The sequence below is a fragment of the Nanorana parkeri genome, unplaced genomic scaffold (genome assembly GCF_000935625.1).
Source record: "Nanorana parkeri isolate BGI_ZX_2015 unplaced genomic scaffold, ASM93562v1 scaffold18, whole genome shotgun sequence".
In the NCBI taxonomy this organism is placed as follows: domain Eukaryota; kingdom Metazoa; phylum Chordata; class Amphibia; order Anura; family Dicroglossidae; genus Nanorana; species Nanorana parkeri.
Genome location: NW_017306286.1, coordinates 712018 through 730517, shown reverse-complemented (window position 1 = coordinate 730517; position 18500 = coordinate 712018). Strand labels below are relative to the sequence as shown.

The 18500-nt window shown below is 41.9% G+C and overlaps 1 protein-coding gene across 1 annotated transcript in view; it reads right to left on the bottom strand.

Moving 5' to 3' along the window:
• SLC8B1 (solute carrier family 8 member B1) overlaps window positions 1-18500 on the bottom strand; it is a 34128-nt gene continuing 15628 nt past the window's right edge. Inside the window, exons 3-16 of the mRNA XM_018560945.1 lie at window positions 18126-18278; window positions 17319-17371; window positions 16887-16944; window positions 10955-11087; window positions 10699-10866; window positions 9444-9551; window positions 8215-8271; window positions 6884-7014; window positions 6661-6802; window positions 6380-6501; window positions 6135-6288; window positions 4247-4327; window positions 3233-3297; window positions 1-204 (exon numbers count right to left, since the gene is read on the bottom strand). Of these exons, the coding sequence (XP_018416447.1) occupies window positions 10-204; window positions 3233-3297; window positions 4247-4327; window positions 6135-6288; window positions 6380-6501; window positions 6661-6802; window positions 6884-7014; window positions 8215-8271; window positions 9444-9551; window positions 10699-10866; window positions 10955-11087; window positions 16887-16944; window positions 17319-17371; window positions 18126-18278 (1620 nt within the window). The 3' untranslated portion in view covers window positions 1-9. The remainder of the gene's footprint in view (window positions 205-3232; window positions 3298-4246; window positions 4328-6134; window positions 6289-6379; window positions 6502-6660; window positions 6803-6883; window positions 7015-8214; window positions 8272-9443; window positions 9552-10698; window positions 10867-10954; window positions 11088-16886; window positions 16945-17318; window positions 17372-18125; window positions 18279-18500) is intronic.

Below are 18500 nucleotides of genomic sequence, written 5' to 3'. Positions count from 1 at the left end.
CTTTTAGCATCAGGTATTCAGTTTGATTATTCTAAACTCAGTTAGTAATGCTATAAGTAGAAAGAGAACATAGAGGACAATGAGGGCAATTCCATAGGCACGACGAAGATGGAAACATTGCAGCGGCACGAGAACTAGTGAAAAAACCAGGCTGACTCCAAGACCTCCTGCCAATACCCATACCAAAAGACCTTGTGCATCCAGCTAAAAAAAACAAACAAACAAATGGACAGAAATTAGAATGTATTCTTTAAACTTTGCTTTAGGTATGCTACCACAAGAACTATTTCGAATCAGAGCTGTTGTAAATTCCAACTGACATTGCTATAGCATTGGTCTGAAGATACAAGCAAGACTCTTAATGCTATGGTACACACCTAGAGTTTTATTTAACCAACTGTATTCTCTGCCCTTTCTCATGGTGCGTCCTATTCTGTTAAATCCCTGTATATGGCATAGCCATCCAAAGAAGCTTGGCCTGTTTTATATTCTGTAACAATTTCATACTCTCTAAAGCAAATAGAGGCAGAGGCAGATGGGGCCTCAAGATACCTTCTTGGCCCAATATGCAACTGCCTTTAATTTGGAGCTGCCCACAAGCCCATATTGTCCAGAGGACAATTTGATCATATGACAGCCACGTACATGTCCTAATGCAGATCCATCCCTGTCATTTATTATCTAAACAGGTACCTCTTGGACACGCATATATATGAGCCAATTACCAACAGGGATAATGTTTACATACATGAGTGACTTAAAGGGGACCTTTACACTCTTCTACACAAAAATTCTACCAATGCATGCCTCTATGTATGATTAATAATAACATAGACACGTCAGGTGTAAAATGCGGTGATTGTGAAATACTTACACTTGCAGAGCATTCACTACCTGCTATGAAAGGGCAAAATGACTGCAGTTTGCCAAAACAATGCACACAGGGATTGCCTGGTCATCAGCAGAGTTTCGCTGGAAAATCTCATCTCAGGGAAAGGCATTTTCCTCCCCTGAGATGATGTGCATGGTACTAGTCACATGTGCCAGATTTTCAGGAAGTAATAGGAGAGCTAGTAATCTGCCCTTAGTAAACATGGCCACTGCCAGAAGACTAGGGAAGAAAAGAGAAAAAAGGTATGCAAAGAATACAAAGCCGGCAATTATCTAGAAGTATGTGTTTGTAGATTGTCATTACTAAATATCTCTAAAGGTGTGTTTGTTGTTATTTTAAAGATATGGGTAAAGGTCCGCTTTAAGGGAAAGTATCATGCATTTTCATAAGCACATATTTCAAGTTATTATTGTCTAATTTTCCTTAAAGTGACTCTAAACTCAGAAGTTAAATCATAAAAAAGCATTCAAGTACCTTAACTCTTAACAAAACTGTATCTTATTTGTGTATCACTCAGCTGTAGATCCTCAAATCATCTCTGAATTTGTGCTGACACTGTCCTTTCTTCTGGAGGGTGCCTACTTTTGTTCTGCATGTTCCTGTGTGTGTTGTAAAGTAGTCACTGCTCCAAGCTCACTCCTGTGATGGACTACAATCTCACATATAGTTAGCTAATTTGTATTGAGATTGTAGTCCATCACATGAGTGAGCTTGGCGCGGTGACTACTTTTGCTCCCCATGGTCCCTGTGTGTGTGTTGTAAAGTAGCCACCGCTCCAAGCTCACTTCTGTAATGGACTCCAATCTCATGTTTAGTTTACTAGTTTGTATTGAGATTATAGTCCATTTTTTTGTAACCTAAAAAAAAGAAGGTTACAAAAAAATTATTTTGGTTTTCGGCCTGACAAATTTTTCTATTTTCAGTTTCAGTGTGAAAATTCCATTTCCGTGCACCTCTAGTAGCCACTACCCTAGGTCCTCTCCTGTGGTAGACTACAATCTCAATACAAATGAGTAAACTAAATGTGAGAACGCAGTCAACTATGGGAGTGAGCTTGAAGCAGAGGCTACTTTACAACACACACAGGGACCATGGGGAAGAAAAGTAGCCACCCTCCAGAAGGAAGGACAGTGTCGGCACCAATTCAGAGATGATTTGAGGGTCTACAGCTTGAGTGATACACAAATAAGATACATTTTTATTAATAGTTAAGGTACTTGAATGTATCTTTAAGATTTAATTCCTGCGTTTAGTTTTACTTTAAATACATTTTTGATAGGAATCTGAATTTTATTTGTATGCTCTTCCACATTTACAGTAGATTGCTTCAAGAAGAATTTGTAGTTTAGCTACTATGGACTATAGACTTGATTTGTGTTGTAAAGTACTACCATGGTGTATCACTGCAAAGCAGGAGGCTGTAATGAGCAAATGTGGCTGGCCAGTGCATAGATGCATTGAAAAACTATACAACAATTATAAAATATTTAAAGTAGAACTATGGGGTTAGGGCTTTTCCCCATAGTTCTCCTTAGGGTAACGGAAGGACACAAACTAGCGTCCTCCCGTCACCCTAAGCTCAGTATAACGCTAGCTACTGCTCGCTGTATACTGAGACGCCGCAGCTGAAGCGGATTCCGATATATATGTCTGGATCCGCCCAGCTGCGTGATTGACAGCTGGCTCTGCCTATCTAAAGGCAGAGCCAGCTGTAACCGCCTCCTCCCGTGTCCGTTCCGCCAGTCAGCGCTGGCGGATCGGAGAGGGGGGAATCCAGCCCCTCCCCTGTTACGGCAGAGAGCCGTGACAGGATCGAGAGGTGAGCGAACGCCGGTATGTGTTCGCTCACCTCCCAATCTACTGAGCCGACCTGTGACAGTCATTGTCACAGGTCGGCTAGAACTATGAGGTGAGTGAAAAGCACTCACCTCATTGTTCTCCTTTAACACCAAACTGAGAACATCATTTACATCAAGCCAATCTCTTTTACATGTTCATCTTAATAATAAAAACAATGCATTCCATTTAAGACTGTTGGAGTGTATATACAGCCAAAATACTTTTCGTTTGGATACAGTTAGAACCTATGTTAACAAAAATGTTTCTGTCATTGTCCCTTTGGGAAGGTTTACTTCCTTTCCTAGATACACAACAGGAAGGATGTGGTGCAAGATTTGGGATTTCCCAAGACTACCAAGAAGAAAAAAAAAAGTTTGGTTAAACAAGAGGAAGTTGTACAGAATGCCACTCATGCTTGTATGAACAGCAGTAGTTAATTGGTAAAAATACACAAAAATAGAAGTATAAATTAAATAAAAAGAGGTCTGAAGGACAACTCACCAGTAACACAGTCTTCGACGGGCCCATCTGCAGCAAACAGCCTAGACCAACTCCTATTAACACATCTGTAGCCCAGTTAAGGAAGAAAAACCGTAACAGCTCTCTAAAAACTATTTATTAGGTTAAAAGGTAATTTACCTGTTTGAACAGATGCGAACATACACAGTAGTATATAATGGTAAATTGTAGATCATGTAGTGAGTTAACAATCTCTCCCCATTCAACGTGGCTTTTGACTGAATCCTCTGTTTATCACACTGCTGTCATAACATCATTCTAGCATAACTCTTGTGAGTAATATTATACTGCAGGAAAATGGGGCTTATTCAACAAAAACACGCACAGATCAGTAACCAATAGCAACCCGATTACAGTTTCCTGAAGTCAAATCAGTACAGGTTGATATCTGTTTAATTACTATGGGTTTCGCTTTGCCATTTGCTTTTTTAATTAACCCTCAGTATGACTGATACATACAATCTGGATAATAGAAAAGGAGTACAAAATTGGAGTTGCTGTCATCAGTCAGAATTCTTGTTTGAAATTTCTACAAAAAGAAAATAAGGTGAAAATCAGACTGATTGCAATAGACAGCAACTCCAATTTGGTGCTCATTTTCTTTTGTCAGTTTCCATGATTCAGCCCCAATATATTACCATACTGTACATGCTAGTTTGTAATTTAGCCCTCATTCATACTGTAATTCGGCCCGCGCGTACAGCTCCGTGCAGGGCCGTACCAAGCAGCTCCTGGGAAGGACAGGTGCTGTGTGTCATTAGTACGCAGCCACCATCCTTCTCTATGGGACTCCACGGCCGTACGCCCCGCTACGCTCACCCGTCCTGCACGTCCGTGCGGGTGAGCGTAATCGTATGCTGACAGGATGGGTCATGTCTGCGTCCGAGCAAGGAAACACGCACCCGTACGGACCTGCACTTGAGGTGAGAGTATTTTGTCTAAAAAAAGACCACTACGCATTCCCTTTACATGGCTAAAAAAACAATGCAAGGATACTGAATATGATTCCTCCAAAACACGCAGAGAATGCCATGCGAGGATAGCCTTGACGAGCCAGTGTGAGGTCAGATACAAAATCTGGAAATGAGTAAAAGAGAGCTCATGAATAAAGCAGTAAGCAGGCAAGACAGCAACATATTCTTTGGGAATTTATGATCTAAAAGGAAGTGGTTTAAAACTTGCGTGTAAAAAATACATTTAATGATGTATTAATTATTACAGATTTGCATTCATTTGTCTATTTTATATCTACCTAGAGAGCTTTAATATAACAGCTGCATTAGGAAAACTGGAAACCTGTTTAATGATTCATATATATGCAGGCTTTGTTTATCTGCGACTGATGTGTATTTGACCATTCTTACGCCTGGGTTCACACCTAGGAGTTTTTGAGCTGTTGGAAAAGCGCTTTTAATTACCCAACACAAGAAATCCCATGATTTTCAATGGCCCTGGTTCACACCTAAGCAGAAAAACCCCAGCGGAAAAAGCCCGAAAAGGCACATGAGCTTCTTTGGGCAGTTAAAAGCACGTTTTTGCCCCACAGACTTCAATGGAAATGCCTAAAAACACGCGGCAGAAGCATGTTGCACATTTTCGTGAGCGTTTTTGCCCGCAATGTTTTATGAGCTGCCAGTCAAAACGCGTGTCTTCATGTACACGCATAAAAATGCGCAAATAACCGCATGCTGCTCGCGTGCGCTTACAGTCACACAAAAACGGTGCCACCTAGGTGTGAACCAGGCCAAAGACTACATTTGACCTGTGGTGTGTTTGAGTGTAACAGTTCCTGTTACATTTTAACTTATTGGTTGTGTGATGTGTTAAAAGGCAAAATGCAGTGTTCATCGACAGAGCCTGTCTGCCCAAGCCCTAATATTCTAACTTGAGTCTTTTCTTCAGAGAGTGCTTTGCAGAATACCAGTGTTCAACTACAGAGAACTGCCGGTGGTCAGATCTTTGTTTGGAAGAGTAACCACTAGAGTACCCAAATCAGTAATAAAGCCTACATATGATTATTATTATTCTTATAAAGGATTTATATTGAGCTGGAATAGGCCTCCTTGAAAAGATGAGTTTTCATGGATCGCCTAAATGGTACAATAACCAGATCATAATGGCTAGCCAGCAAAAAACAAGGGCTATAGTCACTATTGTGTATGCATCTACCACAAGTGATACCAAGCCATCAGCTGAGAGGCAGCATGTAATTCTTTGAGAGGCACCAAGGCGAACATTACATTTTAATGGTGATTTAATTTCCACCTTTCATTTACCAGCTTGTGGGTGGAGAGGAGAATGAGGTGAAAATCTACAATTTAGTATTTGCTGTGTTCTCTCTTGGCCATTTTTGCTGAGTGATGGCTCTGCATCCTGCAAAGCTGTTTGTTGTTCTATTTGGTAACTGCCTCAAGTGATCTGCTACTCTACGATGCAGGAATGCAGTTTGACTGGTGTGTCTACCTCGAGGAACAATGTCATCTACATGACTATATGCTCCTGGAATGTTTTGATGGCCATCTTTGGGGTAAGTGCACTCTAAATTTTGGACCACCCAGTTACTTGTTCACCCTACCCAACTAAAAAAAAACATGGGGTGAACAGTGAGTGGACATTATTTTGGCTAGTGTGTTATTAAAAGTATCATGAATGCCAACAATCTTATAAAATACTCAGCCACTTCAACTACTGACATAAGTGATAATTCAGGCCGGCATAGTATTCCAGTTCATTTATCTCCTTATATATTTGATTGCCCAGCTTTAGAGGGTTACAGTGATATATAGGAGTATTCTAAAGTTTTCCAGTTCCTGTAAATTTAGGTTTACTATTCGCTATAAAAAAACAGAGGTGTATATATAGAAAACATATATTGTTTACTAACCCCCAATACTGTTCCCCCAAGCAAGCAAGGTTAATCCCAGCACTGTGTTACTCAGCCGGAAGATAACTCCAAAAGTGCGTAGCAGATTAACAATTTCAGTTGCAGCAGCACTGATCCACAGAGCACTGGTAACGAATCCCAAGAAGGAAAAAAGCTGAAAAGACAGCAAGAGGAGGCAGTAAACACAAGGTATAAGACACACTGGAGTATGGTGAACAAAACCTGGCTTTTAGGCAGATGCTTACAAAGTAGTACTTGGGTGGCTGGCTGTTCTTTGTAGTGAAGAAGATGATGACTGCCAATGGAGTTCCAATGATCATCAAAAGTGCCCAGATTGGCAGTTTGCCCTGAATAAGGTACAGTCCATCTAAAAGGTGAAAGAAAGCAATACTCACATTAATCTTGATATACAGGAAATAATTGTACATGTCAGGCACAAGCACATGGAAATAATGTTCAGGTAAGTAACTGGCAGAATAAAGGTTGGGATGGTAGCTGTTTACGATAAGATAGTACGGGCACTCACAGGTTCCTGAATTTAGACCGAAAACACAGAGAACAGGACTGGTGATTAGATGAATGCAGTTCAAAGGTCTCTGCCAGTTGTAATCTTCCTTGTCAGGGTCCACCACAGGGACAGAAATACGAAGTAGCACCTCTATGGGGTACTGAGGAAAGGGAGTAAAAAAATAAATTAATCACAAATGCAATGGCTTGCCCAGTCTTTTAACCCCCTTGATCCTTCTTACCTTTACAACTTTTAGAATTTTCCAATGCCAGGGTTTTTGTCTCCACTTCCTTGCATCCACTGGATTCACAGATTCCAGGAGGATCTGCCAGGTACCTTGCTGCACTGGTAATAATGGTTGATACTCATCGCCTGTGTAAACAATTATGTTCTTTTTCAAAGATTTTAATACATTTTTTTGAACAAAACAAATAAAATAGGCATTAATATAGATAAGTGCCACAAGTAGATTTCAAAACAAAAACCCGTACAAATGCTACATAATGGATAAAAGAACAGGCAACATATACATAGCAATCCTATAAATTCAATAGAGAAAAGAAGAAAGGAAAAAAAAAGGGAAGATAAAAAAGTAGGCAGTGAAAATAGAAAAGACAGGACAATATAGTGGAAGAAGGAAACGAGAACAACAGATGAAGCCGGGGCTCACATGCATTAGTCATGACTAGAAGAATGACAAGCTCTCTGGAAAAGTGAGGGGTGAGCGTAGCCTATCCAAGGTTGCTAGGTTTTCAGGAACTGCTTATTAGAGTCTAAAAGTATACTAGACGGTTTTTTATTAATAAAAAAGAAATGCATTCTACATCTAACCTCATCAAGACACAAATTGTTTCTTCCATGCAGCAGCGATAGCCTGTTTAACTGCCAGCAATACACAATTATGTAACTGTCCTCAGTTCATGAATAAAATTACACAAAAAAGTGTTCTCTTAAACAAATGTAAGACTTAAGCTGAAACCCAGCCAGTTTACAAAATAATCACATTTGGTTGTTCCCACCACCTTGTATATGAAGTACCTAATGCTCATTTAGTCTAGTGTGCAAAAAGAGGCTTACTTATTCCCTGCTCCCTCTGTAGCCAAAGCTCTTCTCTGCTCCAGCCCTGAAAATTGGGTGGGCCTCTGATGTCATAACATGCAATGCAGGACCAGTAGTGGCTACTGGTCCTGCAATGTATGGGAACACGTTGTTATGTGGTGGCCACATGAGGAGCTACTTCATGGGACCAGTCATGAATACCGGACTGGCGGGAAAGCAGATTGCAGGACTTAGGAATAAGGTAAGTATTACATGCCTCCAAGACAAAACTAGCATTACACCTTTATATTAGTTAGATCCTCATAAAAGGTCACTGCAAGAAAAAAGCAGTCCACACTGGCATAAACCATGAGCTATGGTGCGGCGGCGGCATGGGGGTTGTCACTTTACCCCTTCATGGAGTAATCTTACTCAGTTGCAGACTGTACATCACAACTAAACAGTTTAAAGTGAATTTATGAACACAGAATTTCCCCATTTGGTAGGAAGTACAAAGACAAACAAATATCATACCAAACTCAGAGCCATGAGGACTAGGTTCTCTAGATTCATCTTTTTCCGTTAGAAGATCTGATTATAGAAAGAGGAAATAGAGGACATGAAAAAAGCCTCATTTCCCAAGATAAGTTATACAGTTTAACTTCTGTGTGGTAAAACTTATAACTGAGCTTGATGGAGTTTTAACTTTTATTACCCTACGTTTACAGAGCTACCGAGTGACACTGTAACCATCAGCTCTTCAAAGTAAAAATAGAGCAAATAGACTAAGAGCCATCATGTGGTTTAATGCAGCAAAGTAAGATGTTATCTATAAATCCTTTCCTTTCCTAAACTGGAAAAAGATAGCTTATTTGGTGTCATGGGCAATGGGGAGTGAACCGGCAGGCTACATCACCCATCTGCTTTGAATAACCCTTCAAGTGCATGTCTGAGATGACATTACAGTGTCTCTGCTGCACTGAAATGCCAAGCAGTGTTGTCAGCCCTGCCTAGTTCTCTTATGCTGGACTACAGAACACACCTTCCCATCTCCATACCATCAGAGGAGGTGTTCTTTTGTTCAGCAGAAGAGAATTGGGCAGGGCCAACAACACTGCTTTCAGCGCAGTAGAGGCAGTGTGCACTGAAATCACTAACTCAGTGGATTGAAAGATCAACAGGTAATTTCCAGTGCTTAAAACATTTTTAGAGACAAGACATGGGAAAATATGCACACATTGAAGAGATGAATCTGTTTTTTTTTCCCCCAATGTTGGCATACCAGACATACCATGTAAAGGTTTCAGTTGGGCAGTTTCCTGCAGATTCCCATAGAGCAAGGGAAGGAAACATCCGGCCCTCCAGCTGTGGTGGAACTACAAATCCCACAAGGCATTGCAAGATTCTCACAGCCACAGACATGACTCCCGAAGAGAGATGCATCATGGGATTTGTAGTTTCACCACAGCTGGAGGGCCGGAGGTTTGCTACCCCTGCCATAGAGCAATAAAGCCTCTCATAGCTAAACTCTTCTTGTAATTGTTTGCATTATAGAGTTCAAATCCAACATTTGCCTCAATATGGACTGTGGCATTTGAGAAAACTTTAGAAGCATGTACCTATTTATGCTGGCATGAGTTCACTTCCCAGCAACCTCTCAAATATGGGAGGAGTTGAGTTTGATGGTAGGGTTGTCATTTGCCATATCCTTAATGAGGTAGGAGAGTACAATGGAAACAACAAAACTACAAATAATAAGTTACCTGGCTCGCTTAAGCTGGGGGCAGCCAACAGATGATGGCGCATCCTCTGATAGATCCAGGAGGAGAGCACAACAACAAGTACATAAGCCACGTACATCAGTAGATACACTGTGTAAACAAAATAGAAAACTGTAATAGTAATACAGCTTTTATTTTTTGCAAGATAAAAGAGTTCAGCCTTTCTTTGGGTACAGCAGTATTCTTGCCCATATTCTTTAATATTCCTCTGCAGACCAATGTCTAACAGTGAGAGGCATTGAGGCTGCGATACCAGCTTTTGGGCCAGACCCGAGGGGCAAGCGGACGATCGGTGGGATTTTCTCTTCTGGGCTCTCTTGGAAATTTACTACACAATGATGAGCCTTTTCTTTGTATGATTCTGGAGACACGCCGCCCGCTGGACATTGATTGGAAAAAGATAGTGAGGACGTTGCGGTTTCTGTGAGTTTCTATATAAGCGCTTTCGGCTGCTTATCACAGCCATCAGATCACGGTAAGTGCAAACTTTGAGTGGAGACGTACGGCACTCGCCTAAATCCCCAGCAAGTTTCACAGGATCACCCACATCAACGCACGGATTGCGATAAATTTTGCTGCACCAGGAATGTTATAGGACTGTATGGATTATTCACTGTGTTTTAACACTAATAGTAATATCTAAACAGCATATTGCGGGATATATTGTCCAAGATTATCGTATCACATATACACAGGTGTATATACGAGTATGCTACTCAGTCACTCACTTTTGCACTGTTTCACTTATATTTAGAGCTATACACTGGTTTGTATATTTTTTTTATATATATATTTGGCGGATATATTTTGGACACTGGATACATTTGAAAGTGTATAGTGATCTATACACATTGATCGTTTATTTTCATTCATCACTTATCACGGTTGTAATACAGGTCGATGGACCAATAGTGGTACACATGTTACTTAGTTAGTAAGGCACATTCACAAGAGTGGCGCTGCATATTTATAAATATACGTGATACCAGCTTTTACTTTAAGGTGGAAATTGAGTAAGTACAGAAAGTGAAATGCAGGGGAATTTGTATACACAGCCAAATTTAGAGTAATAAAATGTGTATGATATGTAATGCATGGAATGATGATCTCCACTGGAAGTATTAATTACATTTATTTATATAAAATAGCTGCTGGTCGTTATAAAATCATTTGCAAAGACTGACATTGAAACGGAAACATAATGTAATAAATAGTGCAGTGAGACAAAGATACATACCCAGAATGATCGGTAAAGTCACATAACCTTGATACAGCACGTAAAATGTGAGGAAGATTGCAGCAATATAGAATGTAATATCTCTCAAAAATGGACGAGAAGCAGCAGTAAATGGCTTTACCAATGCGATGCCTCCTGCTACGACTGTGGTGACAAATACACCAGCACCTGGGAAACATGACATATGGGTCACAGACCTGCTTTTTATGGAAGGTAATTGTACACATTCTTAGATTTTATTGTTTTTCATACATACCAAAGAGAGCGCCGATAGCCAGCCCAGCAGTCCTGGAGTCTGAGAATGCAGCCACAGCACTGAACACATCAGGGGCTCCATTCCCAAAGGCTAAAAAGGTGACACCATGAAGTGAAAAGGTCAAGGAAGTTTGCTTTACCAATAAGTAAACCTGTTGTCCAAAATGGCCCATTGTGTCATGTTACCAATAATGACAACTGTTTCTCAGTGTGCAATTATATTTTATTATATTTTTTACGATTATAGTGTGCTGGTAAAAGTGTACCAATTGCTTAAACAGCTGAAATGAAGAATGGAAAAAAAAGGTGGGCTTGTGAGGCAAAAAAAAAAGAAAGTAAAATGAGTATGGATGTTTGAAGTGTGTACATAATAAATGTAGTTCCAACATCACAGACACTGAAACAGAATTATTATTCAGCTGCATAGGGCTGATATACCAACCCTGCTCCACTGTCTACAGCCCCCCGTCCCCCCTCCCAGTAACCAGTTTCTGGCTGCCTACCTTGCAAGTCTGCTGCTATTTGCATGGTTCAAGCAACTGAGCATGTAAAAATGAAATTAAAAAATCTAGGGGGAAGTGTCCCTAACTGTGTACCGGAAGTGAAGGAATGCGATGCATCCTAGCTCCTGGGTCTTGTGTGCATCTGCTCCATTTACCCTGCAGTTGGACTAGCACTATTTTGGCAAGTGGTGGCTTTGGACCTCCAGCCTCTCTTGGCATTCCCTTGATCTCTCCTGGACTGGGATTGTGGCGACATGTCCAGCATATTGGGGGCATCAGCTGCGACTACTTTGCCCTGAAGAAGGAAGTTGCCTTAGGAGTCTGGAAGCAGAATCATTGTTGAGGCTGTGGCTTAGTGTCTGTAATTCCTATGTGCTGCCTAAAGGTGCCCATACACTGCACGATTCTTGTACGAGAATCGCGGGAAATCCCGCGATCATACAAAAATCGTGCAGTGTATGGAAGGCGTGCGACCTTTTCTAATGTACGGTCGCACGACTTTTGTATATCGAGCATGTTGGAAAACCAGCCGAGAATCGTACAATTTTCGGCTGGTTTTTAACATGATCGAGAGATCACTGCCGAACGGGCCGGTGTGCGCACACGCACACTGCCCGTTCAGCATTGTGGTCATCGGAAGCCCGCCCCTCAGGGGGGCGGGCTTGCGATGATCGCAGGTACGATCTGCCTGTCCAAGATGGGCAGATCGTACGTTTTTTTAAGTACTTTACAACCCTCGCAAGACAAAAGTCTTGCGAGGGTTGTAAAGTGTATGGGCACCTTTAAGCCCTGAGGGGCGGGCTTCCGATGACTGCAATGCTGAACGGGCAGTGTGCGCGTGTGCACACCGGCCCGTTCGGCAGTGATCCCCAGATCATATTAAAAACCAGCCGAAAATACACTGCACGATTATCGTACGATTGCGGGATTTCCCGCAATTCTCGTACGAGAATCGTGCAGTGTATGGGCACCTTTAGTTGTATGTGAAACTGCACTACTGTATAGAGAAAGGACGTCAGAAACCCCTTTGGGGAGGTACATGAGGACTGCATATTGGAACTAAATTTCTGGCTTGTGGGTGCACCTTGTAGAATAGCCCCTGGGGGCCTGTTCACACGACGTCCGTTTTCTGTGCTGACCTGATCCGTACGCTCCTGTACTAAAAATGCATCCCAATGTATCCCTATGTGTTTTATGGGCTACAGTTCTAACGTACGCTGTTACGACAGAAAAAATACTGCATGTCACATTTTGTACAGCCAGGAAACGGACCGGAAACGCAAAACGCGTCAAAAACGCTATGCACTGCAGCTAACATACTGACAGCCCCACTCCAGCAGTTTTTTTAACTGGAACCCATCAAAAACGCGGGCAAAACGTACTGCATCAGTAGCACCGCGTCTGCAGATCCGCACCTGATCCGGACCTGATATCATGTGAACAGGCCCTAAAGGGTCTGGATTTGACTCTGGTTTAGTACCTTGCTTTTTTTCTCATCTTAGAGCGAGGGGATAGGCTTTAAAAACAAAGGGAAGAGGTGTACACAACAGCAGGATCATCACAGGATGGTGTGGGTATGCGAAATAGTGAGAAAACCATGAAAGAGAATGGGAAGACAGCTGGAACCAGGCTAAGAGGTATTCCCAAGCATATGTGAAATGATAGTCACACCACCATCCTCGCCAGACCCCAATAGACCATTTTAGCACTTCAAAAAAGAGATCATGAAGAAAGACTGGGAAAGGGGGCCAACTGCTTTTCATGCAGAGATCAGCATCCTGTCTGACCTATGTCAGCATGCCTTGCAGATGAGAGCTCTGCTTAAACTACTGATTGAACACACTGGGGGTGCAGGTCTGGAAAAATGGCCTGTTTTTGCTGCATGAACCCTCCCAGGTGGCAGATCAGATCAGCTTTTTGGAAAACCAAACTATCCCTCCAAAACTAGACATGCCGCCGCCGCCGCCCCCCAGACCTCAGGTACTACAAAAACACTTGACCCAGAGACTTCCTAAAGTAAAAAGGCTCCTAAATTTTACAGCCATTAGCCTATTAACTCCTGTGGCGATCTGCTGTTTGAGCAAGACTCCCCAGCTATAGCACAATTCGGATGGAATTTCACATCCTTGACGCCTCACTTAAAGGAGAACTATGAGGTGAGTGCTTTTCACTCACATACCGGCGTTTGCTCACTTCTCGATCCTGTCACAGCTCTCTGCCGTGACAGGGGAGTGGCTTGATTCCCCCCGCTCCGATCCTCCAGCGCTGACTGGCAGAATGGACAGGGGAGGGGGCGGGTACAGCTGGCTCTGCCTCTAGATAGGCAGAGCCAGCTGTCACTCACGCAGCTGGGCGGATCCAGACATAATTGTCGGGATCCACTTCAGCGTGTCAGTATACCGCGAGCTGTAGCTCGCAGTATACTGCGGCATCTCAGTATACCGCGAGCTGTAGCTCGTGGTATACTGAGCTTAGGGTGACGGGAGGACGCTAGTTTGTGTCCCCCCGTTACCCTAAGGAGAACTATGGGAAAAAGCCAGAACCCCATAGTTCTCCTTTAAGACCTTCTCAGTCGCCACTTCACAAACAGACTACCTATCGCAGCCTCCTGATAAGCCCTACGCCAGCTTTTTATATGATACCCAAGGATTCTCCTTTTAGCTTGGCCCCTGCCTCACCAGGACAAACATCTTTTAGAGATCCCAGATACTTTATATTGTTATGGCACAAGACTGGGGAGTCTGCAACTACACCAGATGTCTTGCACCCACCATCAACATACACTGGACCTGTGGGATTATATCCCACATGTGCCTTTTTCCTAACCCTGGCATGTCCCACCCATACTGTTGGCCCTGTATGCAACATGGGTGAGCTACTTTATATGCACTTAGAGAAGCTATAGAAAAAAGCCGGCTTTCTCTATTTGAGACCCACTGAACTTTAGAACAGCCAACTACGTTACCAAACAGTTTCTGTTTTTCAACTATTGGACAATACACAGGACAAAACCATCCTTGGCAGATGCTTTATCACCTTTTGTACCCATTGGGGGAAACCATTGTTGGTTCTGAAGACCATTGTTCTCCTAGAGACTGGTAATGCTGTGCTGGTGCAGCTCTACAGTATGTGGGGAAACAACCACCGGACTCTTTATGCACTCATTGCACTTATTGTTCTGGCCTTTCCAACTTGTTGATTCTTCAGACACACTAATTGTTTGTTCTAGGACCAGGCAACAGACAAGCGAGGTAGATCTTTTCTGAAGGGCACTATCAAAGGGGAAAATTACCCTGGTCAACATCTACATGCTGAACACCAACCAAGTTCTCGCCCTTGAAACCTGTTTAGCTAAACTGGAGGAATTTGCAGATAGGATCACAATTCTAAAGGATAACCTGAATGTAGCGCTTAAACCCCTAATAGATATATAAGATCTTGTCGAGATGGTACGGAGTCCCCTCTTCCCTCCATGAGATCTTTCCCAAGCTCATCCTTTATGCTGGCATTGCTAACAGTAGATGGGATTGATACTTCATATCTTTTGGGACTGTTTGGTGCTCAGATCTTTCTGGGATGGGGTACACCGCTACCTACTACACCCTCACCCTCCTGTCCAAAAGCCCAAATACAAAAGACACAAACCACCGCCAGAGTATGCATCCTGCTACGATGAAAACAAATTTCTCCTTCCCGACCTAGCTATGGAGGACATCACCTCCACACTCAAGCAAGGAATAAGGATCAGAAAGACCTAGTTTTACTGGGTGGACTTTATCTACATGCAAGACCGTTCTCTCATCGGGGTAGGGAAGCTTATCTAGTGGAATGATTTAGGCATTGTCCCTTACCCCCTCCTCACACTTTCTCCCTTGCCTTTCCCACCTGACCGATTATTCCTCTCCGCTTACCCAGTTGCCCACAAATCTCCTTTCCTTTAAACCTATGCAAGATCCTAGCCTAATCTTCACCAAACTCAACACTGCAATTTTTTCCCCTTCATATCCTGTCCAAATATAAATACAATTGGTAGGAGCAAGAGGTGCTATATGGACCCTGTACTGAGCAGTGGTACCAGTTATATAATCCAGGTTTTTACTTCACTAAACTCTGTTTATGTGAAACCTGCTGGAGGTAACATTACCGTATGTGCGCACTGTATCTGTATATATATATTTGTTTTGGAATAACCTTGAATTTTGTTGTATGTCTCTTTGCAATTTGTGAACTGTACTAATGTACCGACATGACTTTCTTTTTGAATTAAGAATTTAAAAAAAATTCAGATGGACGGGCATGGCTGTGTGCTTGTTCACAGCCATGCCCGAAGTGGCTGTATGCGTCGCTAGACACACACAGCCCTGCAGCATGCCACGCCCCTCCTCCCCCCCAGTAGTTTGACTGAAGGCAGAAGGAGCCTATGGCTTCTCTGCCCTCAGTATCCTCCCCCAGAACCAGAAAGTTTGGGGCGGAGGATTGCTGCTGGGAACGGCGGCGACAACTGGGGAGTCTAAAAGGTACTGGACATTTTTTACCATTATGCAGAGAATGCATTAAGGTAAAAAAAAACGCCCAGCCTTTAGTAATACTTTAAATGGTGCAAACATATAATTATATGAAGATTTTTCTGTAGCAGTACAAAAAAGAAGAAGGGCTAAGTTCTAAAAAAAAGTGTTAGCAGAAGCTGAAAGTATCATATGCTATATTTTATCCTGCAAGAGGAAGGTTCAATGCTCTGTTCTACATAGGTTTTTTGAGGTTAGACAACAGACAGCGCATCCCATACATTTCCAGACCACTGTCCAAACCTGCTCAAGTGACAGAAATAAGACTACTCTTATTTATTATACATCAATCCCTTTAGTTTTCAAACCACATAAGCTGGCCTTAGAGCTCAAAGAACAAGGACCATTCACAAAATCTCTTAAGCTGGTTTGAATTTCAACTGATTCCGGCTGTACGTGGCCCTGTTGGCACCCTCCCGCTCAACACAAGTCTATTTTTTTATTTACTTTTGTTGAAGGAGCCAGTCCGAAAATTCTCGGCCGAACAGTGCTTGCATCTGAGCAGCAGCAGCTGAACACAATAGCCAGTAGCAGGTATTCCTCCATTCATGCAGAATAGGGTACGTGGCCAGTTAACAAGAATGACTGGGTCTGAGGGAAAGCAGCACACAGAAGGTCCCAGCGCAGCCTGTATCTGGAAAAATATAAAAGGACTTTTAATCTATCCAGTCGTTTTCTCCCCACTATGAATAGTTTGGTGGTTTTGGAGGGTGCCCATATACATAAAATGATCAAGGATTGGGGGGGTCATCATAAGTCTATGGGCACCTTTAGTTGTAGCCAATTAATAGTATATAAGAACTACAAACTGTTTTACCACAACGTTTACTTTGTGAACCCCAATGAAGTAGATGGAAAAGGATACTGCCACATTATGGGAAAGCCTGAGTGTTCTTGAGATTGCAGACAAGTTTGGACAAAAGCTGTAAAAGCAATGAAAATAGAAAATAAAGCATACTGAATAATATGCATTCATTGTAAAATCTACATCTGAAGGCACTAACATTAGTCCCATTCAAAAATCAGTTAGTAGGCCCTGCAAAATTAGGCCTACAGTTGACACATTTCAGAAAACTGATTTAAAGCATTTGTGAAGTACAGTTATATAATATATTTTAATAGTTACGGTACTTGAATGCATTTTTAAGATATAATGAGTATTGTGAGGGACATAGGTTAAAAAGGCAGATATGGACAAGTTTTAGGATCTGTATAGCACTTGAACTTTTTTTGTAAATCATCTTCAAGACAGGTCAATGTTGTAAGAAAAAAAGAGAAAGTCAACTGAAATACTTACAACTTCTCTGCAGTTACTGCAAGAATGATGAAAAGGTAAATAAGCCACAGAACCTAAACAGGAAACAAAAGGTTACATAAAATGTACCAATGAACTGTAGTGTTTTGTCGGAATATATAGCTAAAACATTCAGTTGTGCCAATACAAAACCCAAGTAAAATACCACACTGCCATAACTTACCCCAGCTACCTGACAAAGGGGTTTCCTACTTTGAATCATGAAATCTTGTAATTATTTACTATGCACAAAAACAAGTGTGTAATATACACACACACACACACACACACACACACACACACGCATATACATGCATATATACACAGTCATGGCCACAAATATCACCTCTTCATTTCTGTCAGATTTGGCTTTTTTTGTTCTCCACTTTATTGTGTCATACCAATACAAACAAAAGATTTATATGCATTTATCATGGCAGGCTTCTTAAAGCAACTAAAACTGTAGAAAAAAAAAAAAAGTAGAATACTTACCTGTCCCTCCGTCCAATGCCTTAGACAAAAGTATTTGCTACAGGCAGAGCCAGATGTGCCCGCCGCCTCCCCTCTCCGTTCCTCCAGTCAGCGCTGGAGGAACAGAGAGGAGAAGGGGGAAATATCTGCGGGTAGCGGTGACTGACAGTGTACACATAATGTATATATAATTTATTTTCACTTTATTCTATATATCGTTATACTACAAGCTATCCTACTGTACTTGCTCAATCTTGGCAATATAAAATTCCATATGAAGTTTTACACAAGCACTTCAAAAAGTAGATTATTGCTAGGTTGACATTAATATATACTTACATACAAGAAGATAGCCAGTGGAAAAAGTGATGGAGGAAAACTGCAGAACGCCCCATCCAAGTAACTTAAGTATCCATCACTATCATTGCAATCTGGTGTTCTTCTGATAAAGTCACAGCGAAGAGAGGCATTCCATTTTCCCACCTCTTGACACTGCACAAATAAAAACCACAAGACTCAAGTAAATTTAAAGCTAACCAATTACAAAAGTTTAGACTACGTCCACAATTCTTAATCAAAGATAAGCCAACAGATCTGCTGAGAATGAGATTCAGCCTAGTTCATTAGTAAAGGGGTCCACTGGTCCTCTATGGCCATTTTCCTCCTCTTCAATCCCTGTTTGGTCTCCTTCCCACTATGACCAGTTCAGCCTTC